Source organism: Capra hircus, chromosome 8 (assembly GCF_001704415.2).
Source record: "Capra hircus breed San Clemente chromosome 8, ASM170441v1, whole genome shotgun sequence".
Classification (NCBI taxonomy): domain Eukaryota; kingdom Metazoa; phylum Chordata; class Mammalia; order Artiodactyla; family Bovidae; genus Capra; species Capra hircus.
In genome coordinates, this window is record NC_030815.1 from 27817157 (window position 1) to 27833875 (window position 16719).

The window sequence follows — 16719 nt, forward strand, 5'->3', positions numbered from 1 at the left end:
CTTTGCTTTCTCTTACCCAACAGTAGTAGTAAGCTGAGCGCCATATGAGCTGCCTGATTGAGAAATTTTCCAAATGCTGTGAAAACATAATCCTATTCACAGTGTAACACACGTCTCACATTACAGCGCAACAGGTTATCTGTTGAATAATCAGCACCCTCGAGAAGCCTCGATGTGTCAGATACAGCTCAGAAGTAAAATGGTTAGGGAACAGCATTGGATATCAATTCTGCACTTAACCTGAGCATCCAGCATAGACATTTTCCATCCACCAATCTTCCTTCCCACATGCCATCACCACATTAACATTTTTTAAGCATTCCACAGCAATGACAAATTGTTTTGTAGCCGTAGTGCCAGATTTAGTATGCGAGAGACACGTTCGCCTCTGCCAACAAACCAATAATTCTCACTAACATCTTCAGAGTTACAACATTTATAAAGTTGCAAAGTGGAGTAAACAAACCATCTGTTTGGCTTTTCCATATATGTCATGCTTTCTTATTAGCATATTACGATTCATTTAGTAAACAAATTTGGTGATTTCGTTCACGTCAAAGTTAGGTCGGAAGCTTGAAGATGATTAACATTCCTGGGACAGGCACATTAATACATTGCTTCCTCGGCAAAGTTAAATGGCTTCTCAGGAGAATCACCCCTTGTTGACAAGATGAGACTGTCAATTTGGTTTGCCTGCCACATTAGGGGCCGTAAGGGGATGGCAGGCTCTGAGAGAGGGGAGTCATGTAGGCAGCATAATTCACTGTGAATTGAGAAAAGAAGTCTAATTCTGATAAATGGTCGACCCCAATACATCCTACCTGTTATTACAACAGACGTGCCGTATCTGTGCAATAAATTAGCTAAACCCCTAAAGAGTTTGGTGGGAGCTTATCTTCAAGTGAATAATTTGAATGGAGAGAGAACTGTCTGCGTGACCAGTATGGATGATTTGTTTTATATTGAAAGGGATTGAAGGGACTGGATTTCATACTTTTAATTTGTAAGAATTTGCTTAGCTTTTGTTTCTTGCATTTATCATGTACTTCTGTACTTTCGGGGGGTGGGAGGGGTTGAGCATTGTTCACTAAAATTTTACATTGAATTTCCTGAGCTGAGGATGGTTTTCAGATCTTTTGGAGAAAATCTTTAAATACTACCTTAGAGAGCACCTGCTCATTTTGCAAAAATGTATATACTATCAAAAATACCATGACTTCACAGGGCTATAAGTATGCCACCATCAATAAATGGGAATACAAATATTTTTGAGGCATTCAGGACAACAGGTAGTGTCATGGCAATCTAGATAAAAGAATAAATAAGGCACAGAAGTTTTAACTTTTCGTTTCTGTGGATTTGGAGAGCAGATTTACATTTCCGATCAGGAATATTGACTCAGTGTCCAATGATACACTCAAACCCAGCATCCAGATTTTATATTTTATATTACAGGTTGAATAGAAATTTATGGATCACATATACATACATAAAAACACACATACACTATTTATATGTGGTTGTATCTGCTGCGTATACTGCACTGTGATCATTCTGGACAGTTTGAGGTGTGTGCATGTGTGTGTGAAGTGGCAAAGATAAGAAGAAAAAATAAAGGCAAACGTTAGGCCAAAACGGAGCCTCAGTTCCATTTCACCTGGGGCACTGCAATTAATTATCAAGTATTTTGTTTCAGTTCAGTAAGTTTAGGATGGCTCAGAACTGATTAAGAATTAAGGTTAGATTGGGCTTCTTATGTAACCTATAGCTTGATACAGTTTGATGGCCATGTTTTGATTTTCTTAGTCATGAGATTCTTATTTTTAAAAAAGTTCTTTGTATCTCAAAACCAAAGTTAAAATCGCAAAACATTTTTTCAGTGTGCTTAATTTTTTTTTCTTTTTATGGTTAAACATTGCATTAAGTTGAACTAGGTATTTGAACAAGCTTAGAAAGGGAAATGTGAGGAAAGAAAAGCTCTAGATAGGACTGACTTTCTGTAAAGGGGGTTTGCATTTATTTGATTGTTGGATTTGCTGTCTTCTGTGGTTGCATGGTAAAATTTTCTTTTTTCAGCTGAGATATAATTGACTTGTTTTTGTTAAAGAAACCAAAAAAAGAGTGGCAGTCCACTTTAATCTAGTGAGAGTGCTCCCACCACGCATTTCAAAGAGTAAATCTGATTTCATGACCTCTTCTATGTCATATAAGCTTCATTACCTTTTGCTTTTAAGGGTGCTCTTAGTTTTCAAGAGGCTTTGGTAAACTCAGTACAGAAATAGTAGGAATGAGTGCAGAGGTCAGAAGAAACATTTGTGGTTCTAAGCATCGCCCGTTAGAGGACTGTGTCATGCCCTAGTTATGTAGCATTACCGTGCACCACAGTGGGGTGTGAGGTCAGGATTATCCTCTGCTATATTATCTGTGTCTTTTCTTAAATCTTTAGGTACATGTTTCCAATCTTGGGATCATTTTTTTCACTTCTATAATTTGTTTTGGGGAAAGTTTCTTTAAGACTCTGTCTATTACTGATTGAAGTCAAATAAACGTACTTTTAATTATGTCCATGTGCAAAGTATTGGTTGATCAAAAGTTAGAGTGTTTCCATCAGATGTGATGGGGAAATCCTAATGAACTTTTTGGTCAACCCAGTATTCTATTTGAGCAGCAGGAGACTTGAGGTTGAATAAGATATAGTTTGTGTTCTTAAAAGTGACCATCAAGGAACTACATTTTGGCCTACTGTCTTGACGAGATCCCCAGTAAGATCAGATCCTTCCTCCTTCTACTTATCAACTTACCTTCTGTTTTCATCCGTCTTTTTTTTCTAAGAGGAAGCTGCCTCCTCATATTGGTATTACCTACCTAATACCCAGTCAACGCAAACAGAAACAGCTTTTGTACTGCTGACATTCTTATATAGTAAGTTCTCATACAGTTTTAGTTCATGGTTATTTTTTCCTCTTTTCTGGAGACAAATATTCAGAACATTAGGTTCATTTTCTAGAAAAACTCATCTCTGGAGAACTCCACATCTGTTCCTTTCTGGAGCCCTCCTGCTCCTTATTGCAGACAGTTGCCCCCTTCTTCCTCTGTGGGGGGGTCCTCCCATTTCCAGCACACTCTCTGGTCTTCTTCCACTTTTTGGAATCCTCTTCCTTGAATACCTGAGAGTCTCCTGGTGACTCCTTTCTGTGTCTCTTCATCTTCCTTTGCACCTGTCTAGGTTTTGCTGGTCCGTGTAAACTTGTAAGCTGCTGTTAACTCCTGGTCTCCGTCTCTTCTCCTCGGTAGTGTTTTGTGGCAGCTCACGGTTTGGATTGACTGAGTCCAAGTCTGTTAACATCAAGCGCTGCATTTTGTCCATCCTGTAGAGGCAAAGCTAACCTCCTGAGGTACAGGATCAGGACTCTCTCAAGAGTCTATCTCCTCTTCCTCCTCTTGCTTTGCCTCTTTCCAGTCCAGTAATACTGGGAGTTAAGTTAGAATAGCTCCAAGCCCACCATCAGGAGAGTGAACCAGTAAGCTTTCCACCGCACGTTCTTCCTATCCCTACTTCTCGTATTTTGCATATGGTATTTAGGAAGATTATTACACAAAAATGAAATAGATTAAGAAATGAACATAAAAGAATCAATCCTCTTGAACTGTGGTTGCATAATGGAAATCGACTACCACGAATGAACCCATGTACTGAAGTTATGAACAGCAGAGCTAATGCACTGCCATGAGTTCATCTTTATTATTGCATTACACCTGAATCAATTGATAAAGTAGCTTTTTTTTTAAAGGCAAGGATGGCACTTAATTGAATAAAAGTCAATGTAATTATATTAGCAGAGGCCAACAGTACTGCTGACAGCGGAAAAGGGACACTGTTGAACCGAGTGCCAGAGCTGGTCTACACATTTCTGCACATCATTTGGTTGACAGATATTGAGGGCTGGTACCTCATCTAATTAGATTACGGATTTCTATTGCTGTAAGTGAGACATGAAGAGAAACATCTCTTCCTGGTAACACAACAGTGGAGATGTGTAATTTCACAAGTCATCTCAGGGAAGATGTGTCCATCTGGGGATCAGTGTGTCCTTTTGTCAATGTTAATTTATTCTTCCTTATTCAGTGTGTCTTGATGTGACTGCTGTATGTCTGGCTGCTGTTTTCTCAGCAGTGAATCTAGGAAGCGGTAACTGCAGATGTGTGAGAAGCAACAGAGTTCTAGATTAAAGTCATCGCAAAATGTGTGTTTGTGAAATTAAGAAAGGGAGGGGAGGGTGTTAAAAATAATACACAGAGGGGTAGGATTTTGCGAGCTGCTTATGGTTGGCAGGTTGTTTTATCAATGGAGTAATAGTACATACTGTAACTCTATTTCCACGTTCTTGTAATAACTCTGGTGGTGTCATACCCACATGTCAAGGGGAAAGATTTCTCAGTAGGCATTTCCTGCACTCTGCTTAACAACCTGCATTTGGAATCATCTGCCATCTGACACCAAGGAGACGGGGCGCGACTGTCAGAGCAGGGACCCTGGGGACCACTTCTGTTTATCATTCACATATCCGCAACACTGCATGCATCTGTATAGAACTCATTTATGGATGACGATGATGCTGTGAATTTGGTTTATCTTAATTTATGACTTTTGGATGATGCGGCTGATCTGAAAATCATCAAGACAGCATATGAAATGATCGCTTATGACAGAAAATGATTTTTTGATCAGAACATTTTAAATCCCTATGTTATTGTTTAAGTTTTTTTTTCCAAACCAGATGTCTAGAATGTGAATTTGTTTTCTCTCTCTCTCCTTCTCTCTCTTTTTCTCTCTCTGTCTCTCATTCTTGCTTTCTTTTGTGATCGATTTAGCAAAAGATTAGAAAGCTGATCTTATTATCACAAGGTAAGCTCAGCCGTTCTAAGTGCAGTGCAGAGGGGGCCGCCGCCCCTCTGCCCCTTCAAACCCAGAGTGCTATATATTGTCTTGTGTGGAAAGGTGGAACGTGTTTCCCACCTTTCTTGTCTCTGAGGCACATACCTCTCAACCATCTCTAAGAAATATTAGCCATGCTCGTCACTGAATGGTGTGACTCATTTTGGATTTTCCATACTTTTTAATTATAATCAGCAGGTCTGTCAAACTTGATCCAGGCCATTCTAGGTCATTTCTATTATCACAATTAACTTCTCCAAGATGTAGAGCTTCCACCATTATTGAGAAGCTTTTATGCATCTGTATTTATTTATTGGTTTGCTTTTTGGAAGGGTAGCCTTCAATTTAGACACTTGTCAAACATAAGCCTTTGCAGGTGGAGAGAGGTATATGCCCAAGGGCACTTTAAAAATAAATGGGGGATGTAAATACTAAGTCAATGTTTTCAGATAGATAATAACCTATCAGGCTTTGTAAATCATGACATCCCTATGGATGCTCTGGAACAAATCTTGGGTTTTTTTTTTTTTTTCTTTGTATATATATACAAGCAAAGCACTCAGTGAGTACAGTGTAAGTTTGCTTGCCTAAGAAGTATGGATTCCAATTATTAAAATGGAGGGACCATGTGTTATCATTGTGCTTGAAATTTTTTTTTAATATTTATTGTGTGTGGGTTTTTTCTTTTTTGGTCCCTTTTTTTTTTTCTGTTGGGTGTGATTTTTTTTAATGGGGGGGGTGGATTTTATTTACTAAGCCAACTTCTGTTTTTCACCTTTTTTTAAGATTAAAGTTTACAACTTGGAATTACTTGAAATATTATTTTTAACTCTGAAATATAGCAGCTTCTGAAGATAAATGTATTTTACTATTAGATTTAGCTGATCTCCCAAATCATTCTTAAAAAGGGGATTTATATTAAAGATAGTGTGTAACCCTATTTTTATTAAATAAACTGCTAACCTTTTAAGCTAAATTATTTTCTTAAATAAGATGAGGAAGATGAGGGGGAACAAGGTATTATTTTGTCAAGTGAATTCTAAATTATCTAAACCATTTACTTTTTTTTTTTAAAGGAATCCTTTTCATCCCTCTAAAGTGTTTGCTGTAGAAAAAAGGGGGTTTCCTTCTGTTTGTAGGTAAATTCAAATTATTTGGACAAGCAGAAAGTTTCCATTTGTTTATCATATTCAGTATATTTTTTCAAATCTCTGCTGTGAGATTCTCTGCAGCTGATGCTGCTACAGAGTGAAAGGAACAGAACAATCATTCAGAAAAAGGTGCATGGGTTTGCTTTCATCCTTCCATTGAGGACTTTCACTCTTATAAAAATTATGTTAATGAAGAGCTCCCCTTATTGCACTCCCCACTGCCACTTACTCCCTAATCCTGAGGATGTAGGAAAATGCTTGCTTTTTACAATAATGTCATTAGCAATGAATGCGCTTAGGTGATGCCTGGCGGAAACTGAATCAATTTTAAAATGCTCTCTTTTTTCTCGCCCTCTCCACTCCCTGTACACCTACCCGCCCCCCCTTCCCTCTTGTTTTCCTAGACACAGTGCCAACATAAATCTGCATCGTAAACTGTTGACCAAAGAACTCGATGACATGGGCCTGGACTCATCACAGCCCTCCCTTAGCAAGGACCTCCGGGATGAATTTTTGATGAAGATCTATGGTGCCCAGCACCCCCTGGGGCTCGACATCAGGGAAGACGCCTCCTCTCCCGCGGGGACGGAAGACTCCCACCTGAACGGGTATGGGAGGGGCATGGCGGAGGACTACATGGTCCTGGACCTGAGCACCACCTCCAGCCTCCAGTCCAGCAGCAGCATCCATTCCTCCAGAGAATCCGATGCCGGCAGCGATGAGGGGATTCTCCTGGACGACATTGACGGGGCGAGTGACAGCGGGGAGTCGGCGCACAAGGCTGAGGCCCCCACCCTCCCTGGCGGCCTCGGGGCTGACGTTTCAGGGTCTCTGATGTTCCACAGCTTGTCCGGGAGCACTGGTGGGATCATGTGTAACATTTGCCACAAGATGTACAGCAACAAGGGGACGCTGAGGGTGCACTACAAAACCGTGCATCTGCGAGAGATGCACAAGTGCAAAGTCCCCGGTTGCAATATGATGTTTTCCTCTGTGCGAAGCCGGAATCGGCACAGTCAGAACCCTAACCTCCACAAAAACATTCCCTTCACTGCAGTAGATTAGCCTCAGAACGGACACTACAAATGCCAGCTCTCACCAGACGGCCTATGTATCTGAACTGCCATAGTCGGTGTGTGCTTGTGTACTTGGGGGAGGGTGTGTGTGTGTGTACACACACGTATACCTGTGTCTACACACACACACACACACACACTTTCTTTTCTTTAGATTATAAGAAGATAAACACTAGGTGCTTTTGAAATTTTTTGTCTTTTTCCTTTATAGTTTTGAGAAAGAAGTCAGATCTTTAATTTAGAGGTGAAACAAAGTACCCTTTAAATACACATGCACACACACATAAAAGCGTGCAACTAGCCCAAACTTTGACAGAATAACAATTTTTGGTCCTCTCCAAAGAGACGATTTGTTGTACCTATGACTATTGCCTGCAAAGAGATAAAGGGGGGGAAAACACAAAAAAGGAACTTCTTATAGTTGTCTTTTGTGAACTTTAAGGTTTTGAGAGAATCTTCATTTAGAGCATGGCAGATTCACCTGTAAATATTTAGCCTTCAGAGGCCAATGATGTAAAACAATTGTATTGATGGTTGTTTAACTCCTTTGTTTAATTTTTACAGTTACATCCAGCTGTTAGATATACAGGAAAAAAATAGTTTGCTGGCTAGCTCTATTCATTTATGTTAGCATTAATGCACATTTTTTAAGGAAAAAAAAACATGGTCTTGTTTTTACTACCTGCTAGATATAGTGATAAAGAGGTGCTGGCATGCCTTACAGCACAGATCTGATTTTTTAAAATGTCCTGTACTAGTACATAAATCCAGTCATGCACTTTTTTTCATACACTACAAGGGGATGTGTAATATCCATGCTTCTTTTTTATCCTTAAACTATTGCCATACTTCAAGTAAGTGTCTTTTTTAAAAAATTCACTTGTATAAAAATGGTCTGGTCAGTATAGGGCACAAATGCCAAACAAAAGTATTAGTGTTAACACAAAACTGCCAACTTTGCACAAGTTTCCAGAAAAGAAAATACAATTAGTCACTCAACATAACCACAGGCCAATTTGTCGGCCACCAGAAAACCGCTTTAAAAAAAAAACACTTGGTGATGCTTTCAAGTGCCGAATGTTATTATAATCAACATCGTATCCTTCTTGCTTATATGTTAAGTTACATAAAAGGAAAACAAAGTGATGCGTGTGAAACAGCCAAGGCATTTATTCTTTAGAGGCAGGATAATATTTCAGGATACAAAAGCCCAGATTACTCACTATGGAGCAAAGCTGAATACAGTGAGAGCTGAATGTTCATGCACAAGGACCTGACCCTTCTCCATTAAAAAGAAGGAAAAGTCTGAACTGAGCGGGTCTGTTATGTGGTTGTGTAATTTGTCACAAGTACTGCAGTAGTACTATGATTCAGGCTGCTTTGATAGACAAAATCAAAAGACATTTAATAGTAGAGGCAGCAGGACTTGGAAGCTTTGCAAACATGTGCTGAACTTGAACTAAGCAATACTCCTTTCTGAGCAGCCAGAAGAAGGGGGTTTAAAATAGGATCTCTCACCGTTTAGTGTTTTGCGTTTCCCCACGCGATTTGTCAGAGAGAAATGAAAGCAAGCCTGAAACCAAGCAATCGAGAGTGAGAAAGAGCAGGGAGAGGATTCTCCAAACCTTTTTTGTTTTGTTTTATTTTGTTTCCGATGTTTACACATGTTGCCTGAGCTGGTTAACCACATCGGCAGCCTCAGCTACCACAACATACTGACTAAATGATGATATTTACTCAGATTCAATCTGCAGCCAAAACCATTAGGGTGTGCATTGCAGACAGTGTTTTGTTGTCTTTTTTTTTTTTTTTTTTTTAAGTGGAGGGGGAAAAAGATAAACAAGGCATATTTTGTTGAACAGGACACAATAATTTAAAGAGAATGTATTTCTTTTCTGCATTTAAGGGCCTCAAACATTTCTTTCATCAGTCTAAAAGTTAGAAATACTCCCTTTGTCTTAACTTTCTAATGGCATTTCCATTTTTCATATATTTAGTAATTATTTTTTTCTAGGTTCACATCAGCATTCACTTCCGTTAAATTTGCCAAAGGAAACTGTTAATATGTTTCTCTTGTTATTATTCCTGTAGGATTTATTGTACCTCAGTATTTATTGTTTCCAAAAATAAGCATCATTAGTTGAGGCTTCAGTATTTGTGTGTGAAAATTTCAGAAACAATGGAATCTTAAGATAAGCTAGATGTGTCTAGCAGCTTTATCTTTTCATCTCCTTCAGAGGATGCTATGGGGTTCATTTAATTTTTCATTTGTTCTACAGTGAGGAGAGACCAAAAGTATTTGCAGTACAAAAGAAACTATATCAAACACTATGTTTTAATGACAAATGTTTACGGTAAAAAAGCTGAGGAATTAGTGCTAACCGTTTTTGTTTTTCTTGTACCTTTGAATTCCCCAAAGTCTTAATTGCTTTATTTCAGTGTTGTTAAACTGAATAGACAGAGATGTTTTCCTTTGTTTTATACCATATAAGACTCTGTACAGTATGTTTGTGGAAGATTGAACTAGAATAATGAAAATTTGTTTGCAAACATTTTGGTCCTCTTAGCCTTCTCTGTGTTGCGCTATTGCCCCATTAACCAAATGGTTTGATTCCAGAAGAGTGGAAAAATATTTTGTTGGTATCCCAGCAAAAGATTATAGAAACGCTAGCTTTACAAGTGTACATAGACCAAATGACACTTTTATGAAATAACACATTTTCAGCGATTTTTAACAATTACACTCTCAGTTGAGATATTAGAACTCAGCTTGTACAAAATCAGTGCTTAGTCTGTTTAATGTCAACTGAAAGGGCAAAGAGCCCTAATGAGTGAATTACATAGCTGTCAGCAGGTCACAACAAAGGAACCAGGCTTAGAACAAGTGTTTGTTACTCGCCACAAACCAGGCTGATGTGGATAGCCAGTTAGAATAAGCCCAGAAGTAACAAGATTCTGAAGCAGAATTTCCATTGCTCAGAAGCATGAATGTGTTCACCTGCCTTTTGTTGGAGAAATGACCATGAGTCCTGGACAACCTGCCCTTTTTAAGTCTCTCCTCTCTTTGCTACTAGTTTTGTGCCTCAAGTGCCCACATGTTATGGTGGCCTTTTAAGTGGGTGTATAATATTTTGCAGTTTAAAGCCTAATTGCTTAAAAGGGACAGGGGGAGTGGACAGAAGCGGACCATAAGATGTAGAATCATGAAAACGTACATTTCTTCTAGTCCTAGAGTGTTGCTTGCTCTTGGGTGTGTGCCTGAGTGCAGTGTTTTGACTTAACTCTAAATCCAGTTAAGATGGTGACCCCAAGGCTTATCTGCAAATGGAAAGGATGGTGTGATCACCATTTTAACCACTGAGCCCTTCCTCTCTGTCCGTTCATGCTCATTTCTTTTTTCAGAGGAGTGTTCTGTTGCGACACAGGCTCTGTCCAGCTGCATCCATGCTAGGGCAGCTGAAAAAGGAATAGGATGCAGCGTTTCATCCAAGCAACCTTTTTCCCCCATTTGATTCATTTTAACCAGCATTCTGTCACAGGTACAAAACTGGGCAGTATTACTAACATGCATGTTTGCTAGGTGGTATTGAAACGTTCTGTTTTGATCATTTTCAGCTATATGTTTGTAAGGATCAGAAAGGCTTAGTCTCCTTTAAGGATTGTCTGTGTGTTGTGGAAGGGGATGACCCGGAGCAAGAATAACAAGAGATAATAAATAATTTGGTGTTCAAAATGTGATAAAAAGCATGACATTCTTCGTCTGCTATTAATTGTATAGAAATAAGTCTGTGCATCTCAGATCTTAGTCCAGGCTGATGCCTTTTAAAGCTGGCAAATATCTCTTTTGAAATTGTTTTTAGCACAATGGCACCACTGTCCTTATAGTGTAATTTCTTTGGTCATGAATTCCCAGGCCCTTCCAGTAGGAGGAGAAAGGCACATAACTGGTTAATAGCCTGTTAGTGTGTGTGTGTATATATAATATATACATATATTATATGTATATATTGCTATTTTTTAGAAAAAGGCAAGCTTTGACTATATCAAGAAGGGGCTGTTGCAGAGGCATTCTCCTCATTTTACTCAGGGGAAACCATGCACTAGGTTCCCACCAAATAAAAAGTGACCTTTTGTTCCTTTTCCTCTGTACACACCCCTCATGTGTGCCAAGCAAATGAGAACAGAGGCCCTTGGGAATTAAAACAGAAAGAAGCCAGTAACCAGATAGAGATGGACATGCTGCTAACTGCCAGCCGTTGACCTGAGCAGTCCTAACTTGCACTTGGTCTTTAGTGTTGGGCTAGATCGACTAAGTAAATAAGTGTCAACTGTCATAAGACATGCTACATCTACTGTCATATGAAACAAATCAGCCAGAAGATACTTTCTTTGATCTTATGGACACGCTCCTTCTCTTGAGCTTTGCAAAAATTATGACAAATTTTGAGGTTTAAGAAAATCACTTACATTTCACCCAGACTTGGAATATTTAGAGGAGTTTGCTTCTCCTTCTCATTCTCTGTGTTTCTAATGGGAGGGGTTGAAATAAGTATGGAGGGCATTCAGAGACGGGTGCCACAGAGACTGGAGGGAATCACAGTTTTTTACAGTGAAGTGAGGGGTGTTAAGTAGAGGACTCGTGCCTGTCCTGGTTTGAAGATAACTAGAAAAGAAAATGGTGAACACGCTGAAAGGAGGCAGTCAAGAGGAACGTCCGGTGCAACTCAGCCTAGCAGTGGGTGGGAGCGGATCCATGCAGTGCATCGCAGAGCACCCCATGACCAGGTGCCTCACTGAATCCTAGTCTGAGAAGGGAGGAGGAAAGCAAGAGTGCTGCCTGGAGTAGCTCAAGTCCCAGCCAGGTCAGGCACTTAGTGGCGGGGTGGGGGTGGGGTGTTCTTTTTTTCTTACTTTTGGAGTGGAAGTGATGCTCAAGTCCCTTAGGGAACTAAAAGATCCATTGGGTCTACCAGATCCTAGAAAAGGCTGGTGGTCAGACCAAGCCCTAGTTGTGCTGAGGGGAAAGGCATGATTGCCAGCGTAGGTCCGTTCTTCCTCCATCGTGACTGTGGCTTGCCCCCGTAGCCGCGGTTGTGCTGCTCTTTGGCTGCAAAGATCTCTTGATCAAAATGTGAGCTCATTCGCCTTCCTACAGACATAAAAGCAACCTTGCTGCTTTCGCGTTTTCCCTCCAGGCCAAACCATGTGTGGTAGGTAGCTTTCCTCATGTTAGCATCAGGCCACATCTGCTCTGTCCCAAAGGCATTTCCCTTCCCTCTAGTCAGGACTTGCTCACTGTACACGGTACTTTTCCATTAGTATTGTGTAAATCCAGCTGTACAACTGACTGGTGGGTTAATGTAACATCACTGTTGCCCAGACACCCATCCTCTCCTGTATCCTCCCATCATCCTTATTCTTCCCACATCTTGCACAAGATGAGGTTTATGGTCATTCGGCAATAACTGGACATCAACTGCTGTCTTTTTGGCATTTGTCGAAAAATCCAAATGCCTGATCACAGGGGGTTTAAAGAAAAAAAAAACTAAACATTTTTACAAGTACACTGAATTGGATCAGCATTATTGTTCATTATAATGCTATATATTTTTTTGAAGTAACATACTATAGTTGTCATAAAACTATCTTTATTCTTCTCCTCTGAAGTGTTGTTGTAAATTCGCTTGACCTTTACTGCAAGCAAAAAAAAAAATCTTTTCTATATAGAGTATCAAGACAAGGCTCAGTTTGTAACAAATAGTGGACCATTACAAAAGAGGAAACGGAAAAAGCCAGGCTGAGCAGCGAGAAGCTTCAGTTCAATTTCACCTCATATCTTTCTAATAACTTACTTGTCACTTTATTACCTTCCAGTAATGTGAACGCTGCTGACAAGACTGTCACACTAACAGCAGACAACACCCTGTCTGCTTCAGCCCCAGCTCTCCTGGCTACTTATTGCCCTGGCCCTGAAGGGACACAAACTAATAGTGTGCTTTCCAGTTCAGCACTTGGCCATCAAATATAAAAGGATGCGTAATTGCCTGTTTATCCCTTGTGAAGGGGAAATTGAGTACAAGGGCTAGGCTTTCCCACTGAGTTCCCCGATGCACACACATCCACAGTCAGTCTCTCCCTCCCTCCCTTCACCTCCTCCCAGCATACGAGCACGCACACACACCCACTAAACTGTATCTCTGGTAAGCCCACAGCTGCCTTGCGGTGCCCTCTCCAGCTATTAAATGCACAGTAACAAGACTACTTCTTAAATAAAGGGTCAGTAGAGAAATTCTGGCTTTGACAGCATCCTCTGGGTCTTTGGAAACTTAAGTATTGCAATTCTAAGCCCATGTATTTTGGGAGTATTGGGTATGGCCCCATAATTAGAACAAATTTTCTACAAGTCAGTGGCAAAAGTGGGATTAGATTGCCCCATGTTCTGTAAATAAAGAACTAAGATGTTTTTCCTCTCCTTCAAAAAGTGCACGTGCTGTAAACAGATTGGTTGTGCTTGGTGGTTTGAAAAAAAAATTTTTTAGCTTTGGCCTCCAACCAGTAGTCTAGATGTACACAGGTTTCTTGCTGTGACAACCTCCAAATCCATAGTGTAACAAGACAGATTTACCTTTAATTGGACTGACAATCTGAAAAAAAAATAATAAGGCACAGGGACTTTGAGTTTAATCACTAAAACAGGGACTATCCTATGTGTAGAAAGTAAATTCTCCACTTTGGGAGAATTTGGGTAATTATAAGCACATGAGCTTTACAAAATCAAGTATGAGGGGACAAACGGTGCAAAGAAAAATCATGTGAAAATGTGATCTTCCCAAACATCTTGAGCCCAAATAACATATATATAAGTATTGGCTGCTATTTTTGTACACTGAACTACTTAAAGGATCATAACGGTGGCTAGTTAGTGGCTAAATGAAGTATAAGATCTCAGTGTGCCTCTTCCTTGGGGAATTAGGGGACACCCTGCTTCTTTCCAAACCCTCCTGCAGCGGGTCTGATACATGCTGTTGATCCCACCCCCTCACCCCCACTGACTTTAAACAGTCACATTTTAGATCTATGTCAAAAAATAAGACACATGGAGGTGTCATCTTTGATGCAAACTTTTGGAAAGAGAAAAGTGGCAGATAAGAGAGACAAAGATCTACGTAGACAAACCCGTGCTAAAATAATTGTACTAAGCAATGTGCGGACTGGGCAGAAAAGCACTTTGAGTAACGATTCTTGCGGTCAGGGAAAAAGCAGTTGATGTTTTTTTAAGTTCTCCCGGTATGTATATATTACAATCATTTAGCAAACATCTTAAGAGAATCTTAATTAAAAATTCAGTTGCCAAAATTGCACAGATTATTCAATATTAACTGTACCCCCACCCCCTGCACTTAGCAGGGATGCTTAAGGACAGTTTTAATTGTTTTAGCATATTTTTAACTTCCTTTTTCTAAGATTCTTTGAAGGAAAGGAAGAATGGAAAAAGGTATTTTAACAAAAATGGAAAGAAATAGTATAAAACTATATTTCTTAAAGTATGCAAGAGCTATACCAAGACTTTATAAGGCTTCCTGTTGCCAAACGCGATGCTGAAATAATGCACAAGAAGGCACATCAATCCAGTACCAACCGGCTCTGCCCACTGCTGTTACAAAGTGCAGGACTGAGAGGCGGCCCCAGGGGTGAAGGGGCCTAACTGGGTCAGACAGCTCCACTCCTCTGGCCCTGGAATTGTTTTCCACAACAAGGGGAGAAAAGACCAGCCCTCTTGGTAGACCTACCCCAAGGTGAGCTGACCTGGCCCTGTTTCCGCAGGAGCCGCGTGACCCGCCCTTCCCACTCCAGGAGACAGAGCACCCTGGCCTGCCTGTGAATCAGTGCCGTGGCCAAACGACAGTGATTCATGCGGCATGATGCTCTTGATTCCCAGACAACGTGCTCAGCTAACAGGCTCACTTGAGATGTATAAACCAAGTTGACTGTTTGTTTTCATCTAGTACTCAATTTGGAGTGTTTTTGCATGTCTTTGTACAGATCCACTCCTCTCGTTGCCCATCTTAATCTCCCCTGACTTCTCCATTATCTTTCCACTACTGCCCTTTCTTCTTCTTCTGATCTCACCCACCCCTCTTCAAAGAAAATCTTTTCTGAAGCAAGAAGGTAGAACACTCCCTCCTTCATCTGGATTTTGATCGCTCTGGAAACGTTTGTGTGTTCCACCCTGTCTGGGGTTTACATAACGTGAATTAAGTGAATGAGATGTTCTAGCATTATATATTAACCTGATATGACTAAGATTTATAATATATGGTGCTCTCCCTTTCCTGAGCAAACTTTGGTTCTGCTGCCCTGCAGAAAAGTCTCCACCATTTTCCTACCAATGCCAGTATGAACAGGGCAGGAGAGCTAAACATGGGTACCCAGAGGTCAGAGGGGTGAGGGAGGTGGAGAAACCAGGAGAAGATGTGAGTCTGAGGCCTCCCTGGGCCTTTCCTCAAAGGTGGAGGTGAGTCAATACTTCAGGAAAGCAAGCTCTCGGATCTCAAATGCTCTTCATTGACTAAGCCTTTTAGAACTAGCAAGATTCCCTCACCTGGTTGAGAGAACACATAACTTTCTTACTCACCCCAAACTCAATGGTGTGTCTTGCTAACAAAAACACTGGACACAACCCTCCTATTTGACAGCAAAATCGGCCAAAGGGAACTGAAATAATCTTAAGGAAAAGGAATGTTCCCTAAGATAGGTCCTCTTCCCCACCCCCTCCCCTGGAGTTTGTTGGGGGGGAGGGGCTGTGCTTTTTGTTGTTTCTGTCCTCCTCTGCATCAAACCAGCCTCTTCTGCCCAGCCTGTCACAGAACCAAAGTCTGCACTACGAAAGGGGTCAGCACCCAGGGACGGGCACAGCTTACATCACCCTGATCTGATCATTGTGACGTCGGTAGCTTCATAAATACTGTATGTACCTTGAACAAGGGTTTTGTCTTTGTTTTGTTTTTGTTTTTTCTTAGTAGTTTAAGGGAATTAAAAGTTTTTATTTGCCGTTTCCTTTGTTGTATTTTCTGTACTATAACTGTCTACAGTATGTCTTTTTGCATAAAATGCATAAGGGTTTGGGGATGTAAATGGAATTTTATTCATATTTTGTCCAAATACCTCTTGTAATTTGTATCAAAATTCTTGTACAATTTTTATATTAAAGATTTATCAGTCACTGATCTCTTCTTACCTCCTTGATTTGAAGAAACCTCAACCAACTCCAAGAGACCACTGTGAAATACACCAAGACACACTTTAGCTTACATTGTGATTCACCCTTATTTAAGCTCCTGTGTTAGATAACTTGGTCTCCTTTTTGGACTGAATCATGCTATTACTGAACACACTTCTTAGGAAGATCAAATTCATCTTACGCTCAGATAGCCAAGCTGAGTCAGAGCCCCAGAGATCCTAGTCAGTCAGTTCCAGTGGAGCCCAGCAAACACTGTCTCTTCATCACTAAAGCTATCCCTTTGGGGATGTTTTTCCAGTGTCTCCAGAATTTCCT

General features: G+C 40.3%; 1 protein-coding gene across 10 annotated transcripts in view; it reads left to right on the forward strand.

Annotated features, from left to right (window-relative positions):
- The window catches only part of BNC2 (basonuclin 2), a 486498-nt gene extending 470108 nt beyond the window's left edge, over positions 1-16390 (forward strand). For 8 of the 10 annotated variants that reach the window (XM_018051926.1, XM_018051931.1, XM_018051929.1 and 5 more), the window contains one exon: positions 6492-16390. In XM_018051926.1, coding sequence (XP_017907415.1) covers positions 6492-7152 — 661 coding nt within the window. In that variant the 3' untranslated portion in view covers positions 7153-16390. Of the gene's footprint in view, positions 1-4872; positions 4907-6491 lie in introns of all 10 variants that reach the window. The other 2 variants (XM_018051935.1, XM_018051927.1) reach the window with 2 other exon arrangements.